General features: G+C 39.9%; 3 protein-coding genes across 4 annotated transcripts in view; 2 read left to right on the forward strand and 1 right to left on the reverse strand.

Annotated features, from left to right (window-relative positions):
- The window catches only part of LOC144660295 (ankyrin repeat and LEM domain-containing protein 2-like), a 29,564-nt gene extending 9,252 nt beyond the window's left edge, over positions 1-20,312 (reverse strand). The window contains exons 1-8 of one of the 2 annotated variants that reach the window (XM_078520901.1): positions 19,228-20,308; positions 18,147-18,269; positions 17,182-17,248; positions 15,832-16,040; positions 14,692-14,801; positions 13,141-14,235; positions 12,453-12,584; positions 11,053-11,482 (exon numbers count right to left, since the gene is read on the reverse strand). In XM_078520901.1, coding sequence (XP_078377027.1) covers positions 11,419-11,482; positions 12,453-12,584; positions 13,141-14,235; positions 14,692-14,801; positions 15,832-16,040; positions 17,182-17,248; positions 18,147-18,269; positions 19,228-20,073 — 2,646 coding nt within the window. In that variant the 5' untranslated portion in view covers positions 20,074-20,308 and the 3' untranslated portion in view covers positions 11,053-11,418. Of the gene's footprint in view, positions 1-11,052; positions 11,483-12,452; positions 12,585-13,140; positions 14,236-14,691; positions 14,802-15,831; positions 16,041-17,181; positions 17,249-18,146; positions 18,270-19,227 lie in introns of those variants that run through there. The other variant, XM_078520902.1, reaches the window with a different exon arrangement.
- LOC144661507 (uncharacterized) lies at positions 406-4,783 on the forward strand. Its single transcript, XM_078522288.1, has 4 exons — positions 406-467; positions 1,736-1,895; positions 2,775-2,995; positions 3,885-4,783. Exons 1-4 carry the CDS (start codon positions 432-434, stop codon positions 4,497-4,499), a joined length of 1,032 nt encoding a protein of 343 aa, XP_078378414.1. The 5' UTR covers positions 406-431; the 3' UTR covers positions 4,500-4,783.
- On the forward strand, positions 6,753-10,788 carry LOC144660298 (uncharacterized). The gene is made up of 4 exons (XM_078520905.1): positions 6,753-7,018; positions 7,907-8,054; positions 8,838-9,058; positions 10,091-10,788. Exons 1-4 carry the CDS (start codon positions 7,001-7,003, stop codon positions 10,715-10,717), a joined length of 1,014 nt encoding a protein of 337 aa, XP_078377031.1. The 5' UTR covers positions 6,753-7,000; the 3' UTR covers positions 10,718-10,788.
- Positions 20,313-20,643: the final 331 nt, after the last annotated feature.

Genomic DNA, 20,643 nt, shown 5'->3' on the forward strand with positions numbered 1-20,643 from the left:
AACCTCATTTATTGCCTACATTTTGTGACATTCTAACGTTGAAAAGAATTTAAAGATTTGTCAAGAGTTATCAATCTGTCAAACCCGTAGCCTGCGTAGCAGACATCTGTGTATGTTTTTTAGTGTGTTTAAAAGAGTGCACGATCGCGAGAATACGCGCGCTGGAAACTACGGCGCCTGCTACGCAGGCTATCAAGCCTGTGTCATTTATGAACACCAGAGAAATAGCACTTTTTTCGCATATTACCTAAAATACAATTTACCATATTTTGGTCATTTCAAATATAGTTCTATCAAAAACCATTCAATATCTGTTCTTATGAACAAACATGAGTATTTCGCTCATTGGCACTTACCGATAGGTACAACTAGTTTTACAGAAACTAGTACAATATCGAACCGTGAGGACGACGGTGTAGAATGACAGCAGAATGAGGTGTTGTGGTAAAATTCGAGCAATTGTCGAAGTAAGTTGAATGCTGGTGCCTCGTGAATTCTCCTTCTTTACTTTTATACAATACATGCTAGAGGGTCTAAATGGAAGGGGGGCACATGTCGGTAGTCAGTTAAAATTTATTTACTTTGCCGTTTGTCTTTTACATTTTTCAGTCGCCCTTTGTCGCTAGTCGGGTATGAATTGAAGGGTCCTCGTGTCGGCAGTCAGTTAAAATTAAATTACTTTGCCAGTTGTCAGTTATATTTTTCGCCCTTTGTCACAAGTCGGTAAAGCCTGGTTTTCACTAGCGACACAAGCACAAGCGCAAGCATAAGTGCAATCACACAAAAAGGCCGGACAAACTTTGATCCTTGTGCTTGTGCTTGCTGCAAGCACAAGCATAAGTATAAAACTGCACTTGTGATTTTGTTTGAGTCGAAGCCGTTTTCACGGTGAAATAAGAACTGTTATCCTTGCGCTTGTGCTTGCGTCGCTAGTGAAAACTAGGCTAAAGCCCCATTCAGACCCTCAAGGTAGGATTCCGGGCGCAACGACCGCAAGTCAGTCGAATTGCGCACTCCTCTTATCTTTGGCTACGTTTACACGGACACGGTTTCATTTGTAACCGCATCGAAAGCGATGCGGTTACGCCTTTCGTTTACACGGCACCGATCGAGACCACTACTGTAACCGGGTCGTTTTGAAAACGCTGTCAAAAGTGGAGCGTTTTCAAAACGATACGGTTTCGTTGTCGTGTAAACGGTCAAAAACGGCGAAACCGCATCGATTTGAAAACGGCCATGTATTTTGGCACGTACTCGGTAGCATATTTTGACTAGACGCGAAGAAATAATCGAAAACAACACCAGACATTGTTTAGCAATTTCTTTTATACAAACTCATATGCTATTTGTTGTGAGTGACAAATATATGTACTAATGAATAAATCTTTATTCAAATCTTGATCTGTAACCAACACTTTCATTACTGATTAGTGACGTGAACATGTACATATCGGTTTGGAGTGAATTTACTGCAATACCGCTTTGTTTTTAAAATTTTTAAAAATAGGGACATTTTACAGTCAAAATTATCAGTGCGTGCCGCCTAGTATTCCAGAATAGTTTTGATTAACGGCGAATGGAATGTGTTATTCGTTTCAAACTTGCAAATTTAATTTGAATATTGCAGATCATCCAACCGTGAACACGTGAACACGTGAACCTGTCAAAAATTAACCAATCAAAATTGATATGGGATATGTGATTGTCATTACTCTGTATATTTTCTTCCATCCAGTACAGACCATTGCGATGTGTGAGAACCAAATCTCGTGTTCCACTTCTGTTGGGAATTATATCTCTTTTGCTGCTCTGTGACTGGTTGAGGCATTTTATTCTAAAGCAAAACTATTCACTGGATGAACATATTGATAATATTTCGACGCGCATGCTCGAAGGTAAGATTAATTCATTTGAGCACCCAGAACCTTTTGTGACCCTTATGCCTCTTACGAATATCATGGAGACAGGGAAGCCCTGTATGTATAACAGCGATTATTTCCAGGGCCAGCTGATGTATTTTTACTTGTATTCGAACAATACTTAGGCTACATCTTAAGGGACGGACCACTATTTTTTGGAAGGGGTATGACAAATATTGAAAAAAAAAAAACTGTTTGAAGGGCCTAGAAAGACAAAATAAATTGTTTGCAAACAAGATATGTATAACAAAAAATAGTTTGCATTTCGAATAAAAATGTTTGCAGAGGTGCACAAACTAAAAAAAACTTGCAGGGGAAAATTTTTCATCCCCCCCTCCAAGAAAAGAATGGTCCGTCCCTAACTTAGAACTGCTTTGTAAATCCTGCCCAAGGAGCATGTTACTTTGAAGGGTGTTGTACGAACCATTGTCCTTTTTGAGCTTACCTTTTATTCAACACGAAGATAAAACAGCCGTTTCAATGTCAAAGCAGCAAATTACAGCTAAAAAATTGTATTTTCAAAATGCACGCTTTTTAGTTGAATTAGAAATCGAAGCGAAAGCGTGCAATCCGTGTCAAACAAGGCAAAGCGCGTAAGCTACGTTACACTTGGTTTCTTTCCTTGAAATCGACCTGTTAGCTGACACAAGGGTTTTGTTCCAAGCTCACATAACAATTTACAGCTATCACCCCTGAGCTATATTTCATTGAGCACCATATTTTTCCTTGGCCAAGCTTGGATTTATATACAAGACGAAGTCTCTGTAAGTTTTTAATAATTTAAAAAAGAAGATAAAAATTAGTCATAGCTACGGACAAATTTTTCATAATCACACTTAAATGGATTATTTCTAGGGAGACCTTCAAACAACGCAGCAACTAAGGCCAACAAACGACGTCTATATGTCACTCAAGCTCTCAACAAACCAAACAGGCACGTCACAACAGGAAGTGCTCGATTGCACCTTATCATTCAGTTTCCGGTGTTAAACACTTACGGTAGAGCAGACGATGACGAAACAAAGCGACAACTGGAGTACATCTACTGCCTTCAACGAAATCTACTGAGTCCGCACGTAAGTACATATCTAAGTCTGAACATAAATAGCTCTGTTTGAGGCTGGTGGGACCTAGAAATGAGTATACAACGCCTCCCCCACCCCCCCCCCCCTACCCCCAATCTGTTATCTTAGTTACTGCATTTTGTTATTTAGTTATTGGTTACCACTTATAATAAAGCTTATTTGAACATATTATTAAGATATGTGAAACATTCCAACATGTTTCTTAAGCTGTGTCGATTGTGATGTCGTATCGCGTAAGAGAGTAAAGTTTTTATGAGCCAATGAGTCAAATATTAAATTAGAGTTATTCATTTGAAAATAGTGCTGCCATTACTAACAAATAAAAGCTAACCGCAAGCAAACCAGGGGCCCGTTTCTCGAAAGCCCCGAAACGCTTTTGGGCCCGTAAAGCCATTTTAAATTATCTGTGTTTTAAAAACAAAGAAGTGTATAGGTCTGAAACTTTGTATGAAGGGAACCTCTGTTCATATGAAAAATAACATGGAATTAAACAGCTCTGTAATTATAAGGTTTGGGATTTTTCTATAGCTTTTCGGGGGCGAAAACTTTTCGGGACCTTCGAGAAACGGGCCCCAGAATGGAACAAACCGCAAGTAAACCAGGGTAGAACTAACCGCAAGCTAAGTGGAGTGTTCAGTAATGGGCTCCTGCTTGTATAAAGGGAAAATGTGGTTCAATAGATAATAACCTACTTTGTGTTAAAACTGAATCACCTTGACTCATTGACTCATGGCTCGTAGACCACATCCCTTTGTTCTAGATTTATTAGCATAATCCTTGAACAAAGAAAAATTCAAATCAAACTAGTTTGAAAACAGTTTGACTTAAAATTCATTTTAAACTGCAAAATGTAAGCCACCTTTTGTTGACCTTTTCCCAGGTTGAAAGAATTCATATTCTCTGTGAAAGTGACAAGGATCCTCTTATCATCAAGACCCATAATTTGCGCGAGGACTGGAAATTAATTTTCTCTTCTCTTGGTCGGCGCATGCGCTACAAAGACGCCTTTCAGTACGCCTCGAACAACTTGTTGCATAGAAACGTAATGATAATGAATGCAGACTGTTATGTGGATAAGGGATTTGAGCAACTGGACGAAAGCATTTTGAACAAGAAAACAATGTACGCATTGACCAGGCATGAATCTCCCGAAAACGTACGTCTTTGTAATGCCAGCGATTACTGTGGCCCGAAGGCAAGATACACTGGCTCCCATGATGCATTTCTGTTTAGGCTTCTCGTGCCAGTTCCCTCTCAATTGTTAGACAAGATCGACTATCGACCGAACATTTTGGGCATTGAAAGAGTTTTGTTTTTTTACTTTCAAAATTACGGAGGATTTAGAATAAAGAATCCATGCAGAATTCTTCACATTGTCCACAACCACTGCAGCCAGATGAGAAACAAGACAGAACGAACAATTCAAGGTCAACAACTTTATAACTATCTTAATATTACAAAAGGCTTTCCCAGGCCACGGTTTTCTGATTTGTAATGAAATCAGTTGTATCACGCTCAGTAGTATACAGTAGTTATGTTGATTTCCAAACAGAAATTAATGACATTGAGCAGAAACCCATAACCCTTATGGGTTTCTGCATTGAGTCCGCGCTGTAACAGCAATACTTTTATGCCGTAGCATGTTGCAAGATGATTTTATAGCTTTGGGGTAAAAAGGCGCGTTCCAGCTAACCCTTAGCCCTAACCCTAAAGATAATTTACTTGTAATATTAGAACTGAAATCTTCAGGTTGAAGATAAAGTTAATAAAGTTAATGTGACTCAAGATGAGCACGACCAGTTTACTATGTTAGAAAGTCAACTTCTGTCTTGGACTGGGCCACTTTGCGTTCTTCCCTAATTCTTTCTTTAAATTTTCAAGTTTATTGGCAATTCGGCTTTTTTCTTGATATTTTTTGACCGACTCTTCAGAGAAAAACCCGAAAGATGCCTTCTTCTGTACGCGTTCGGATCGAAACACAAACGCCATGGGAAGCTTTTGTGTTTGATATCATTGGGAATGGAAATATAGTGTTGTTGTTCTCACTTGACTTTAATTAAATGGAGAGAGAATCATTGTAATATTGGACTCAGTTATGCGAGGAACACTTATTTGTTGAATGTGCGCTCCGCGACAAAAACGTTTTTTGTCGAGTATTTGTTACGGTGAGATTCTTTCATATCCGTTCATTGGGGGCACGAGGTTGATTGACAAATTGATTTCGAGTACATCTTGGTGCTGCTATGTTCGATAGAATGAGGTTGAAAATTTGAAAACAATATATATCCCTTCCAAAATTTAGGCGTACTGCTCTCAGCAACTTGTAACACTGCTTCCTAACAGCAGGTGTCTAGAATGAAATGACTGACGTTTCGCCCAATCCAACATTCCTTTTATACCGCGCTCCGTGTTTAAAACGCTATGGAGTGTGTTCCCCTACAACGCTCACAGTCTCGGCCCAGCCAATTCGCACTATGCGAGTGAGCGAAGGAGGCTTGGAACCGAGACGAACTCTCCCGACAAGCTTGGCAGGTGTGGCGGGTGACGTCACATCCAAACTCGCCGGGGACGAGGCTGCAGCGCTCAAACTCTCTACCATATATATCGGATTGCATTCCAATCCTGTTCCGCCTTTTGTTTGTGAATGCATCTCTTAAATAAGAGGAAACAAAAAACAAAACTAGAAACTAAAGGCCGTAGTTAAATTTACAGAAATACTGATCGATACTGAAGAAATTTGACCAAGCCTGTTGACTGCACTTCAAAAACTGTTTGGCTCGCCCAGACCAACGCCTTTTATACCGCGGTTCCGTGTTTAAAACGCTATGGACTGTGTTGCCCTATAACACTGTCCACTGCCCTTCTTTTTACCCACCCCACCCTCTCACGTTCGAGTTCGTTTAATCCCCCGCGGTTTTGAGTACTGATTAATAGTATCCCCTGGGTGAGATGCTAGTCGGCCATCGCAGATTGCCTCAATTTCCCCTCCGCCAGCACTTTGTCATATTGTCCTGGGTGAAGAGAGTCACTGTGAGAGTTATCCGGATTTCACCGCAGTTATCATTGGGATTGGGACGGACCAATTTTCTCTTAGACCTTTCCCTGGGCTTAACTAGGCTTTAACTTGGCTTTAACTAGGCTTCATGTCATGTGCTGTTTAGAACTTAAATTTATAAGGGGCTATGTCACGCAATTTTAGGCAAATTCGGCACTGACCAACTGTTCATAGAATTAAATGAAAAATCGCAGTAACGGCTAAAACTGTAGAGGAACTCAAAAGAAACACATAAAGGCCAAAAAGGGGAATGGATGGACAAAATTCGAGAAGAATAAAACGGATTGCGTTAGGGTAAACTTTAGAAACGTCGGCCTGACTTTTTTCAAGTTTATCTCATTTTTTTCGAAAATCGTCCTCGCTTGTAATGCGGCCGTAATTTTGCCAATAAAAGGCTTCTGCTCTGCCACGAAAATAAATAGCATTGCTAAAATACCGTGACCTAGCCCCTTTAATTGACTTATTCCTGCAGGGAATAAAACGGTACCGGTTGTTAGAAACAACATGGCTACGCATAAGACAGGACACAGTCCCGGGGACACAGTATTGGTTCAAAGAAGGCAACTCTTGCAAGAACTATACTGCTCATTAAACACTAAGCATCCTTGTTTTGCAACACTTTCATTGTCGTTGCTGCTAAAACACCGGCTTGATTCAAGCATTAGTTTTTTCTATCAGTTTCTTTATGAATTATATCTGGACTTGAATCAGTCAAACGGAACACAGACAAGCACACAATGAAACAACCCGCAAAACTTCACCAACCGTTAAAACCAGTCCGTGTTTTGATCTTAAACGAACATTTATAAATGAAATTCGTGATTTTCAGAGAGACCATATTTTTTATTTCCTTTTGGAGTTCATTTGTCAGTCATCATCTATGGATGGAGGCGAGGAGAAGGTCAATTGAACACAATGAATGATGACTGTGGTCGGACAGAATGCAAGGTTTACGCAAGGTATGTGTTTTTGTTGATTCGACCAAACTACTTGCTTATACCGAGATGAATAATTATTTACCACAGAACGTAATAAATATATCACCAAACCCTGCCATGAAGATTTTTACTGGCTATTCAACGCATAAGCATTGAAAAAAATAGCTGATATGAAAAACAAAAATATATATATCAAAATAATATAAAGTAATGTTTCTTTAAGCCAATGTGTCAAAATCGATGTAACCTGCAACCAGGCGTTCTTTTTCTTCTTTCCTTTCGCGGCGAAAAAAAAAGACACCTGATGGCAGGTTAAATCGATGCACTTTCCGCAGCTAATACCTGCAAAGGAATGCAATGTGCGCGAAACATACATGTAACATAATAACATGTCCCCTGGTTTCCACAGGGAGTACAGGGGACATTTTTCGTTACATTTTGCCTGTTGGGAGCGAAATTACTCCGAGTTGAGATTTCCGAAGATTGCCCGATGACCTGCGAAAATTTCAAAATTGGCCCAAACCCTTTCGAAGATCGCAAGGCCGTTTTTATACGTTTTTTTTTTATGCTAGAGACGTTAAAGCCGTCTGAGACGTTAAAGCTGTCTCGAGACGACTTTAACGTCTAGTATAAAAACGGTAAATAAGACAGACGCCTTTAACGTCTGATGGCTTCAACGTCTTCTTGTCCAGTGTCTTCCGAGTGAAGAACCCAGTCTTTTTTTTAATTTTTATTTATTTTATTCTGAAAAACCGTCTACTAAATGCCTCCCGTTTTTTAACATACACCTTTAACGTTTTAGACGTTTAGCACGTCTAGATGATTTTATCGCCTCTAGCATAAAAACGGCCACTCAAAGACTTTCAAGATATTCCAGTAAGGACTTCCAAATCGTTCTTTTCTTTTCAGTACAGACCATTGCGATGTGTGAGAACCAGACCTCGTGTATCACTTCTGTTAGGAATTATATCACTTCTACTGCTCTTCGACTGGTTGAGGCATTCTGTTTCAAAATGTTCTTTGGATGAACATAATGTTTCGAAACGAATGCTTGAAGGTAAGATTGCGTCATTTTCATACTCAGACCCTTTCGTTCCTCTTATGGATGTCATGGTTATAGGGACTGTGAAGTTTCAAATGTAGCAGTGATTATAGCTTGCGTAGCAGGCGCCTGTGGAGCTTTTAAGCGCGCGTTTGGGAAACACGAAAGGCGCGAGACGGCTACTCGAGGGAAAAGTGAGAAGGCGCCTTCTTATTTTTCCCTCGCGTGGCCGTCTCTCGCCTTTCGCGTTTTCCAAATACGCGCGCAAAACTACACATGCGCCTGCTACGCACGCTACAGTGATCATTTCCATTACAACCCTTTTTTGAGGTCAACCTTTTTTTCAACATAAACTTCAATGTCACGGCAGCGAGATACTTAAGGATTACAACCACGAAATAATCACCCAAAATATATTAGTTTCACTCTTAGAGCGAGTTCTTATTGCTGTCATTAAAATATCTGACCAATCACAACTAACGCAATGATCCAATCAGAACTCAAAACAAAAGCCTGCAACCGTGTCAAGGGCGGGAAAAGGCGGCGTAAGCTACGTCGGTTGGTTGAATTTTACCATGAACGATCAGACCATTTTGAATGAGGTTTTTGAACCAAGCTTCGAAAATACTATACTACTACAAACACACAAACAGTTTTAACAGACAATTGAATAGCTTTTTTTCACCAAGCTTGGGTCATACAGGGGGAGGTTTTTCCACGTTTTTAATAAAGATAAAAAGAGTAACTATGACTTTTAACAAATGTTTCAATTATCAAACTAAAATGGATTATTTCTAGGGAGACCTTCAAACAACACAGCAACCAAGGTCATCAAACGAAGGCATTACAACACTCAAGCTCTCATCAAACCAAGCAGGTTCGTCACAACAGGAAGTGCTCGATTGCATCTTATCATTCAGTTTCCGGTGTTAAACACTTCGGGCAGAGTAGACGATGACGTAACAAAGCGACAAATGGAGTACATCTACTGCCTCCAACGAAATCTACTGAGCCCGCATGTAAGTACATACGAGCTTCTGAAATTAAACCACTGTATTAGATTTTGTAGGTTTCGTGGAGGAGAGAGAGGAAAAAGAAGAGGAGAGTAACCCCACAGTCTATGACGTCATCGATTTCAAAATCTACCATCTTGGAACCTCAATCTTGGATTTTAAGAAAGACACTTCTTAGTTTTGAAAACACGTTTTGACAGCTACGTCTGTCAACGTCAGTTTACCAAATCATCAGTATCCCTGACTCGTCCCCAGTCGTCTTTTAAGTCCGTCTTGAGTCGACTGCTGAACACGCATAAGAGACGACTGGGGACGAGTCAGATCAGTAGCCTGCTGTTTAGCAAAACCCTTTGGAAGAATCGTTTTTAGTGACGTCAGAAAGAACCAAAGCTGATTGTGAAGAAATCAAAAGTGTATTGTAATGATACTAAGAATCTGGAGGAGTAAAGCCTGGCCAAACGGTAACGCAAGTGGACGCAAGTAGACGCAAGTTGAACTGACGTACAGACTTGCGTTGGCTGGCCAAATGGACTCGCAAGTTTACTTTCAAGTGCACGCAAGTTGTCAAAAAAGCCATTTCAATGCAACTGCGCGCGCTGCAATTCAGTACTTGAAGTAAACAGCAAGACTTGCGTTGACTTGCGTCAGGTGGCCTAACGGTGAAAAATTTGCGTTGAATTGCGTGCAAAATTGATCTCGACCAAAGTGAACGCAAGTCAATTAATTAATTACCTTTTAACTAGAATTATATTTATACAGATTTCTATTTATTCATGTCATAATCACAATTTTGTACATATACACTTTTTACCTTTTTAACCGTCTTTTATTTGTAATTTTTAAACCTTTTTCATTTCACGAGAGCGTTTTAACGAGCTACGGCTCCTAAGCTCTTCGTGTATAAATAAATTATGTCTAATTATGTCTATATGTCTAAGTCCTGGCCAAACGGAGACGGAAGTGCACCCAAGTTGCAGCCACCGTTGCCATGGAAGCGTTAATAAGTTATCGATTTTTCAGGTTTTTCATGTTTTCCAGGTTGAAAGAATTCATATTCTTTGTGAAAGCTACAAGGATCCTGACGTCATCAAGTCCCATAATTTGCGCGAGGAATGGAAAATAAATTTCCATAACCTTGGTCGACGCATGCGCTACAAAGACGCCTTCCAGTATGCCTCAAACCACTTGTTGCATAGAAACGTAATGATAATGAATGCAGACTGTTATGTGGATAAGGGGTTTGAGCAACTGGACGAAAGCATTTTGAACAAGAAAACAATGTACGCATTGACCAGGCATGAAACTCCCGAAAACGTGCGTCTCTGCAATGCTAGAGATTTCTGTGGTCCCATGTCAGAATACATTGGCTCCCATGATGCATTTCTGTTCAGGCTTCTCGCGCCAGTTCCCTCTCAACTGTTAAACAGGATTGACTATCGGCCGAACATTGTGGGCATTGAAAAGGTTTTGATATTTAACTTTCAAAATTACGGAGGATTTAGAATAAAGAATCCATGTAGAATTCTTCAGATTGTTCACAATCACTGCAGCAGGATAAGAAACAAGAAAGAGCGCAGTATTCAAGGCCAGAGAATTGATCGCTATCTTAATATCACAGATGAACGACATGGAAAGTTTCGCATGCCACGTTTTTCTGGTTTGTAATGGAGTCTTGAATTACGTTTTGTAAATATTGAAGTCGACATCCAAACAAAAATAAATTTAAGTTTTCAATGCGCAAAGTTCCGTCTTTTGGACAAAAGTCGTCTTAGGGTACCCCCGAGGGTAATCAAATTGCCACTCCCCTCTCTGGCATCATATGGTGCTTACCTTATTTTCGGAAATTAACGCTCCATAAAATAAACGCGAATTCTCAAGTTCGCGTTAATTTTTGTGAGCGTTTATTTCCGCGACATTAAGTGGAGCGTTCACCCCAAATTCTGGATACGGTACTGTCCGAGCTCATAGAGCATTTAGGAAACAATAACCTCTTTTCTGCGCACTATTACAACTGTGCCATCTTTATTTTTTAAGAAATATTTTATACCTGGACGCAGTTTGAAAAACAACTTCGGAACATGAACTATGAGCAAAAACAAAATTTCAAAGGAGCATTACTTTTCACTGAGGCACTGTTCAATAATAATTGGCATAAAACCAGAAGTGTAATATAATGGGAACTTATTTCAACTTGTCGTAAGGTTATGTGTATACACGATTTGTTCTTGCTGAATTTTGACTTTTTTAGTTTGGTTATAACTTGACACGTCTAGTCACTGTGAACTGGGTATAATTCCAACACTACCTACATATAGTTAAATTAATTGGTAGAGTTATTTTTGTTTCTAAATTGAGACTTATATAGTTCAACAGCTCCACATCAAAGACTTGTGTCTTGCATGATATCTTGGTGACCCTGGGCTTGGCCAGCTGAAAGAGAAAGATATAACAAGTCTGTACGGGCGTTTACAATGGCGAGCCGATAGGCGAGCCATTGTAAACGGCCATAGAGATCGGACGCGAATATTTTATTCTACTTGTGAAATGAAAACAATAAAATGAATGCAAAGTTTTGTTATGCGAATCAGTACAGATCTGTATCAAAAGTTAATGAATACTAATTAGCTGAGCAGGAGTTTGTATCAAAAGTTAATTCTATTGTTTGATTTGTATTGGGGTTTACAGCTGTGTACATGTGATCTGAATATGGTACTGGGATTGGTTTGCACCAGCATGAATACTAATGAATTTTACAAGGTCTTTTAAAGACCTCCACATAGCTCGTAAAACAGAAGCCCATTACCAGGAGCGAATAACTTTCATACTTTGTCTGTGAATGGCGTTTTCACAAGTGAAGTCAGTTTTACTGTAGATACGATTTTCCAGCCAGTTTGTTTCGGATAGCCAATCACAAGCAATTTGGTAAGAGACTGATGATACGTAACTGCAGTATCTCGTCCCCATAGAAAGTTTACATGGCTGACACATGCAAGGAATATTTTTTGGAGTGTTCTGACAGCATTTCGAGCGATGATTTCAGTGTTTCCTTGCAGAGCAGTAGCTGAGAGCAGTTATTTTTGTGGAAAAGGCTTGGCTAAAAATAAATTTACTTGTGAAAACGCTGTTACACAAATATATGGAAGTTGAATGCTCCAGGAAATGGGCTCCTGTACGTAAAACTATTTTCATCCTGGTTCTTGGAGGAGAAAAGGGGTGAACTGGAAGGGAGGGAGGGGAGGGAGTGGAAACAAGGGTGAAGAGCAAAGGGAGGGAGGGAGGGAGGGACAGAAGGAAGGGGTGGAGAGAGAGGGAGGGGAGGGAGGGGAAGGAGGGGAAGGGAAATATGATAGCAAAGAAACAAATCAATAAATGATAAAAGAGAAAATCAATGAAATTCTACCTTTGTTGTGTTGCTTCAGAATAAGACGTTACTAGTTTCTTCCATTGAGCGATGCAAGGAAATTTCCCAGAATCAATGTTCTCCTGACCAATGGCTAGTAACACATCAAGGTCAAGTTTGCTGGGCTGCAAACTAAACAGATTTCAAGCTAAATGGTCAAGTTCCTTCCACAGACAAAGATACGGTTTTTCAAAGATAATCCGTGGGCCCTCGGCATTTAATTCACTGGTACCCATTTATACACCTGGGCAGAGAGAGGCACTGTGAGAGTAAAGTTGTGTCTTGCCCAAGAACACAACGCAGTGATCCCAGACAGGGATGCAATCCCAGACAGCTCAATCCATAGTCCCACAGACTAACCATTAGGCTAGCTACCACATTTCCTGTTAATTTTCATTGTGAAAAAAATTGTTTTGTTTTATATCACAGAAAAGGCACTCTAGGGCTATGTTTACACGGGACCAGTTTCAAACAGATACGGTCTGAAAATCAGACGGGGTAGGCCTTCTGTTTACCTGGGACCATTCAGGAACTGGTCTGAAATGGATCCAAAACTGGACTGTTTTGCAGTAGTCCCGTCCCGTGTAAACGTAGTGTTAATATCACCCCATAGGCCTTTGCATCTGAGGATTCCTGAAAGGATTTTAAAGAGGGGGAAGCCTGATTAGTTTATAACTAATTAACTTACCCCTGAATAAAAATAGTAATATCCTTGCCTCCCAAACCAAGGATGTTGCTACAGCTTACGGACTTCACATGTTCCACAGTTTTGTTTTGTGGTATTTTAAAGCTATGTTGTCCAGTATCACTTAAGCCAGTACGTTGATCAAGCTTTCTTGATTTTTGGTCAGTTTCTGCAGCATTCTCAAACACGTCATCCTCAAAAAGATTTTTCTTTAAATCATCAAGAGGCTGGTTTTGCACTGATGATGATTTTGTAGCGTTTTCTACGATGACAGAACTCTTGTTATCTTCTTGGATGTCAAGTCTATCGTGTGCTGACTTGATATCTATTTTTTCATCAATTTCCATGGAAGCATCACCAGATGAATTATCAGCTCTACTTTCCAAGAGTTTAGTTTCTGGTAAATTGTATGACAGCTTTTTCCTGCATGGGAATACCCCTACATTGTCTGTTTCGTCTTTTTTATCAATCCCTTCAGTAGAAAAGCTACTATTAAGTAGGTCCGTTTTCCCTGATTTTTCACTTTGTTCTTGATGAAGAAAGAGTGTATCTAAGGTTTCTGCTAATGTCTCCACAGCAGCTTCATGTGATTTGCTGTTTGTTGTTTTATCTAAAGGTGCACTAAAACTTTCATCCTCAGTTCTGAAATTTTCTGCAATATGCTGCTCCTTCAAGGATTGCAGTTTTCCTGTTTGTGCAGAGTCCATCAGATCGGCATTTGAATTTTCTATCTTCATCTCTGAATCAGAAAACAAAACTTTCCTGGATGACAAGGAAGGACTTTCATTGAGATCCATCAGGTCAATTTCATTACAATGATCAAAATCAGTAATATCTCCTGTTTGATGCAGTAAACAACCGTCATTCACAATAACGCTGCTTTGCATTGATTTTGGAGTTTTCAGAACACTGCTGACACTCTTAACAACTCGTACTCTTTGGGGTGTCACTGATAATCTGCTTAGAAGAACCCTGTCTTTTTTCTTGGCTAGATAATCTTCCAGCTTCTCCAGTCCTTGAGAGCTTGATAAGTCTGCATAACAGCCAAGAAAATTCCAGTACTCTGTCCAGGCAATCCTGCCATAATGAGCAAGGTCCCTTGAGATGTAAAATAGATCAGAAATGAAAATAGCATTAATGAAAAAAAATTAATGTTCCATGCACTTCCCCTTTTGGAATATACAGTCAACTTTCTCTTAACGGACACCTCTATTAGACGGACACCTGGTGTTGGTCCCCGTCCATACCGTTTTTCAGTCATTTTACTGTAACTAGACTCCCTATAAGACGGACACCTCTCTAAGACAGACAGTTGGAGCCTGTCCCGATGGTATCCGTCTAAGAGAGAGTTGACTGTACTCAATTTCTGTCTGCTTTCTTTACCAAGAAGTGACTAGCTGCTTGGCTAATGGCTAAGGGTATATTATTATTGCCTATTTTTTTTGGCACGTGGCCTTAAATTAATTCAAAAAACACCACTGCTAACTGTTTGCAATACAGAAAAAAATCCTTCATAAATTATTACCCAAATATAATGTTCGCAAAACATTGTACCTTCCAATTCTCTCCACACCACGACTGTCGTCTTTTCTTTTTATCTGAATATAATTGCTGCGTTGTTCTGGTTTTGGTGGAGTTTTCCATGAATGATAGAATTCCTCAGCCTGAAAATAATTGTAATTCAAGTGTCAGTAAAAAACTTTTCCAAACCTACTCATAATAATAATGATAACAATTTATTAATTTATAGTGTGCTTTTTAACATAAAAATGATCAAAAGCGCATTACAATATTAAAACCTTAAAATATTAAAATATACTAAATATATACATATTGACAAGATCTAAAGGTTAAAAGCTAATTTAAAAAGATATGTTTTGAGACGAGATTTAAAACTAAAAATAGACCTAATATTTCGCAGGCTAGCTGGGAGCGCAATCCAAAGTGTAAGTGCAGATACACTGAAAGAACTGTCACCAAAAGACTTATTCATTTTCCCTGCTGGGTGCAATAAAAGCATGCCTCAATTTATAGAGGGCACAGGGCTCGAGACTAACGGTAGCCAACTAGCCAAAGGCTAGTAAAAATGCAGTTTTGGCTAGTAGGTTTTGGCCTTTCACTAGCCAAAATGGCTAGTGAAAAAATCAGGCATTAGTGGCAAGAAACCGCATTTATTAAAATCGTCTCTCGGCGAATATAACTAACAAGTAAACTGTTGACATTATATAATGTGAAGCTGTAAACAATCTAGTTGACAAAAACGCATGTACATGTACATTTTTTTATAGTGAAGAACAAAGCCCAATTTTGTAAGAAAAACAACATGAAGATTTAAGGAACATTTTACGGCTCAAGGTTTAAACATTATCGCACATTGTTTTCACCCCCCCCCCCCCCTTAAAAGAAGAACTATGCTTAAAAATTGTGGCTAGTAGAAAATAAGTTTTGGCTAGTGAAATCAAAGCTGTCACTAGCCACTTGGCTAGTTAGCAAAAAAAGTTAGTCTCGAGCCCTGGGGCAGAGATAAACTAAAAATACTGAAAGAAAAGAAAAGATATTTATAAATTATATATTTTATAATTATTTGGTATTTTTAACTGAGGTCCAGTACCACTTAAGCCAATATGTCGAATTGGTGGTTCATCAGGACAATATGCATTTCTTGAAGTACTGTAAGTTACATTTAATTATTACCTTTGAAGGAGACATTGGTCCAGCATATGCTCGCACAGTTATCGGCAGTTCCCCAGGACTGTTCTTTTGTTTCCATGGACTCAGAGGACTCCCTGAAAATCCACCGTCTCTGCCCATCCTGTCTTCTGTGACCTCTGGTGACCAAGGACCACCTATCCAGGGTGGGGTGGAGTTATCCATTGTACCAAGCAATGGGACATAGAAGCTGTCTGTGATGATAAATGAGAACTCAAAAATCATGTTCACATGCCATTAGCTATTTAGTAACCTCACTGCAACAGCCACCTTGGGACGGAATTAACTGGCCTTTGTTTGTAGAGGGTTGCACTGTGCCTTATGCTAATAGGAGCAAAGAGGATGAGTGTGTTTGTAGAGGGTGGAAAAGGGTTTTTTCGTGACCCAGGAAAGACTTTTATTTTTCATGAATTGTGAAATGGTTATTTTATTTTCACGAAATATGATTTGGTTACATACCGGTAACCGTGAACCTTGAATCAACTTTTTGCATGAGAATTGTAAAATGTCTATTGTCTTTTCATCATGATTAATTCAAATGGGACTGTAAACCATGATTCTTTCTTAATTCCAAAAAATCATCCAGTAACCATTTGAAAACAGTGTGTGATCATGACTGATCGCCATTCTGCGCCCCTGGTCACTCTGCTCCGATAGGTAATTTAACACCTTTTATTTTGGTTTCATGAAATGGCTAGGTATTTTATTTTGTGTGAAATAAGGAATGGCCATTTTTTTTTCACGAGACATGATCTAGACAACCTTTAGCACCATCTTTGTAGAGGGATGGTCATCGAAGAGAGGCTTTGATAAGAGAAAACAGGGGCAGATCCAGGATTTCAAAAGGGGGGGGGGGGGGGGGGCCCCCCCTCCCCCTCACCCCATCCCTCCCTCTCTCCGGGGGGGGGGAGGACAACAAGAGGGAAAAAAAAAAAAAGGAGAATTTTTTTTTTTTTTTTTTTTTTTTTTTTTTTTAATAAAAATTTATTTTTTTTTTTTTTTTTTTTTAGGGGGGCAACCCCCCCCCCCCCCCCCCCCGAAAAGGGTATCAGTGTAGTGGATCAGCACAAGCTTGGAATGAAAATCCTGGCTGCATTAAAGCAGTTAGTTGCTGTTATATAGAGATGTGGTCATTACTGGAGATGTGTCACAAGTATGGGATTTAAGTTTGAATATCAAGCTTATGTTTCACTTGTGAGGAGATCATTGAGAAGGACTAAGAAGAGCACAAGTCCAGATCAAGTGCCCTACCCCCTCTCCCCTTATCACTGCTTTGCACTGAGTAGCAGCGCCCATTTGAAACAAAAAAATATGAGTCTGTTTTTATGTGTTTACCTTCAAGACAGCTCTTTATCTGAGACTTTAAATCAGAACTTGCTTTAGAACATCTGGAACAGATCACCTGGAATGAAGAAAGTAGCATGAAAGTGAGGTGTGGGGAAGGGGCTGGGAAAGAAACAACAGGAAGCATTAACTCTTTCAGTGCTAAAGTCGACTTTTGTCGACATTTGGAGGAGCAGTCAATGAACCACTTGTGACGTCATTAATTTGAAAGTCAGCAGATTTTGGCGATAAGCATCTGATAGAGCTAGGTTTGACCTTTTCAAAGAACTATTCATTTTGCGTATCGGTCACATCCTGACAGAGCTAATCGAGAAAAAGTCAATCACTTTTTAGTGCAAAATCGGTGTTAAACAGGCCAAAACACCTGTAAAAGATCGAGGTCAGGCTCTTTTCAGGGTTTACCAGTGTTTCAATCAAAGACTTTTTTGATCTAAAGAAAGGACGGATACAGTAGAAAAATTTTCTTATGCACGTGCGCCAAAGTACAATTTTGTACATTTTTCCATGGAATCTTCGTCAAAATCATGCTGCATCGTGGAAAAGTGCTTTTTAAGCAAAGTTAAGGGAAATTCAGGATCGTAGCATCAAAAATTCAGTTTAACAATAAAAAAAACCCGTTGATTTTAGAGAAATTTAGCACTGAAAGGGTTAAGATGGCAGGCCCTGGGGTTGCTCATACCCTATCATTCTGGCAATCTTTAATTAAATATTAAATAAAATCTTTATACAGGGTAACTACTTCAAACAAATTGCTACCAATATAGGTCCTGTGTAAATAAACATAAAAATAAACAGTGTTGTTGTTGACTGACATGTTGACAACCTGAGTGAAAGTCACCCTCAGAGTCAAGCCCTCCAAGTAACTGTAACATATTAAATGATTTGATTGGGAATAATTGGCAATTGGGAAGACGCAATTCAGTAGAATGTTTTAGCCATCTTGTACAGTATCTAACCTGTGCAGGAGTTTCTCCGTACTTGTTTGGTCGCTGAACGTCAGTCAGGGGATGAGACACGAGATACTCAACAATATCAACATGACCAAACTTGCATGCAAAATGTAATGGTGTTTCCCAGTTCTGCACAGTAAAACGAAAATTATTCAAATTAATACTGGTAGGCATCAATGAATGACCACAGAAAAGTATCACATGAGCAATAATGATATCAGAAATTTATTACTCTAAAAGATACCAGGATCCTGTTTGGTGGCAGCCTGCGAGAGCAGACAGCTTTTTCAGCTCGAGCTGCGCAAGGGTGAAATTCAAGCCGAAAAAGCCATTAGCTCTCATGTCTCCTTTAGGGTCTTAATCAGGGCCATACCTAGCGGGTGGGTGGGGGGGGGGGAGGCAGGAGGGGCAGTTGCCCCCGCCAGGAAAACTAAATTTTTAACATAGTGTTTGATTGGGGGGGGGATTTTGCTGGGCTATTTCTTGTAGCTATATTGGAGTTTACCCCCACAGTGGAGGTAAGCAAAGTTTGCCCCCGGGGACAAATAGTTCAAATTTTCCGACAAGCATTCACAAATCCCCATCCCTTCCATATGGGAGTCCCCTCGCCTGGACTATATAAACCCGGGGGGGGGTACTCCCATATGTGGCCTATATAGGTATGTGCCGCCCGATAGGGTATGGTTTTTGAGGTTCTCGGTCCTTAAATAGGGTATCATTTTTGCTCTTTTTGGCAATGTGTTCCCGGTGTGATCCTTAGATAGGGTACCTAAATTCTATTAGCTAAAATAAACGCCCAGCTAAACGAAAAAAAAGATATCTTAAGACTGAATTTTCTGTTTAGGTATTAGAAAAGCGATTTTATAAAGATTTGTGTCTTGCCGTCTTCACGGAACGCTTCTCCTCCCCTTGAATAGGGTGTCATTTTCCGGTTTCGGACCTTAAAAAGGGTATCAATTTTCGCTTTCTTTATCCTTAAATAGGGTCAGGGTTTAAGAACCTTGGCGGCACACCCCTATCCGAAATTTATGGGAGTAACCCCCCCCCCCCCCGGGTATATAAACCCCTTGTTCACAAGGTTACTTACTCCTTTGTCTGGTGTATTAAGGTACATGTCAACCAGAAATTGCTTTCTTTTGCTGTCAATGGCTGACTCAGTTTCTTGCTTTAAAAGAATATTCCAAAAGTGTTGACTCTCTAGAGTCTCAATAATCAACTGACACATTTCCTTCCTGTTACTTTTCACTGCCACATGAAGAGCATTGTAGCGGGACCCTTCTTGTAAGATTACTGGTGTGTCACCAGGTCCTATCAAGTATCTGGGATTTTTGAACACCACTTCCTGAAATTCTTCCTTCGAGCCACGTTCAATAACTGTACGAAATTTGACTAACTCTTGTGGTGTTGGGCTTTTGAAGCTACTCACAGGATCTGTAGGTGCGGGTAAAGCGCTTGGGGTAGCTGGAGATATTTCTTGTTCTTTGAACCGCCGCGATCGAGAAAAACATTCAGCTTCAAGTTTGCTTTTGAAGCCTTTGAAGCGAGCGCCTTTGACTTTCTTCGCCACTTTTAGGGCCTCATCTTTACTCGTAAACACAGCCGGGAGGCTTGGCGATGCACTTTCAGAAGAGGAACGCTCCACATCAAAACAGACTCCATAAAAGATCGCAGGACTCTCAAATGGACTTGGCGTACTGCTTGTACTATCTCGAGTAGAATTTGTACATTCTTTGACAACATCCTCGTTCGCACGTGTGGTCTTATTTTCATGACTACTGCTGTCGACAACGTCACAACCACGCGCTTTTGAGAGTCTCTTCTCAAATAGCCATCTTGTATTTGGAGTAATCGGTCCAGTTTTCAATCCTAAAGACTTAAGTTCGTTCATTAACTCAAAATCAGAGAGTTCATTGACGTCCTTTTTACCCGCCATTTTGTTTGATTAGTTAGTCCCCAGACTTCTTCGCGTGTTACGATAGGTCCCAACCCTCTCGCGGAAACGCCTTTGGACTTCGTCCGACTTAAACGAGAGAAATTTCGAGAAATTGGTGCGTGGGACATGGTTTTTCAACCCACCCTATTAAAGCTGGCGCCCAAGCTTAGTCAGCAGTTTTCTAAATGTTACAGTAACCAAGGGACCTCCCCAAATGGCGGATGGGACAAGCCGAATAGTTGATCATGTGCCCAACAGGCCAACATACACTTTTGGGCAGGGCCCGAGTGGGTTTAGTAAGGGAGTGTTGGGGGAATGCTTCAGGAACTAACCTCACCCAGCCTGGCTACGTATTCTGTCTTGTTCTTTACTCGTATTGCGAAAGTCCCAAAAATAGTCATTGATTACCAAAAATACGCTTTGGAAATAATGTTTCTGAAAATACTTTCACTCTTGACATATTTTGGATGAAAAAAGATTGGATGTGATTTAGCACATTAAAATATTCAGTTAGTAAAATACTTTGTCGCCAAATGTAAAGAAAAGTGATAACATAAAAAAACCTTGCTA

This window comes from Oculina patagonica, chromosome 7 (genome assembly GCF_052425735.1).
Source record: "Oculina patagonica isolate OP01 chromosome 7, crgOcupat, whole genome shotgun sequence".
Classification (NCBI taxonomy): domain Eukaryota; kingdom Metazoa; phylum Cnidaria; class Anthozoa; order Scleractinia; family Oculinidae; genus Oculina; species Oculina patagonica.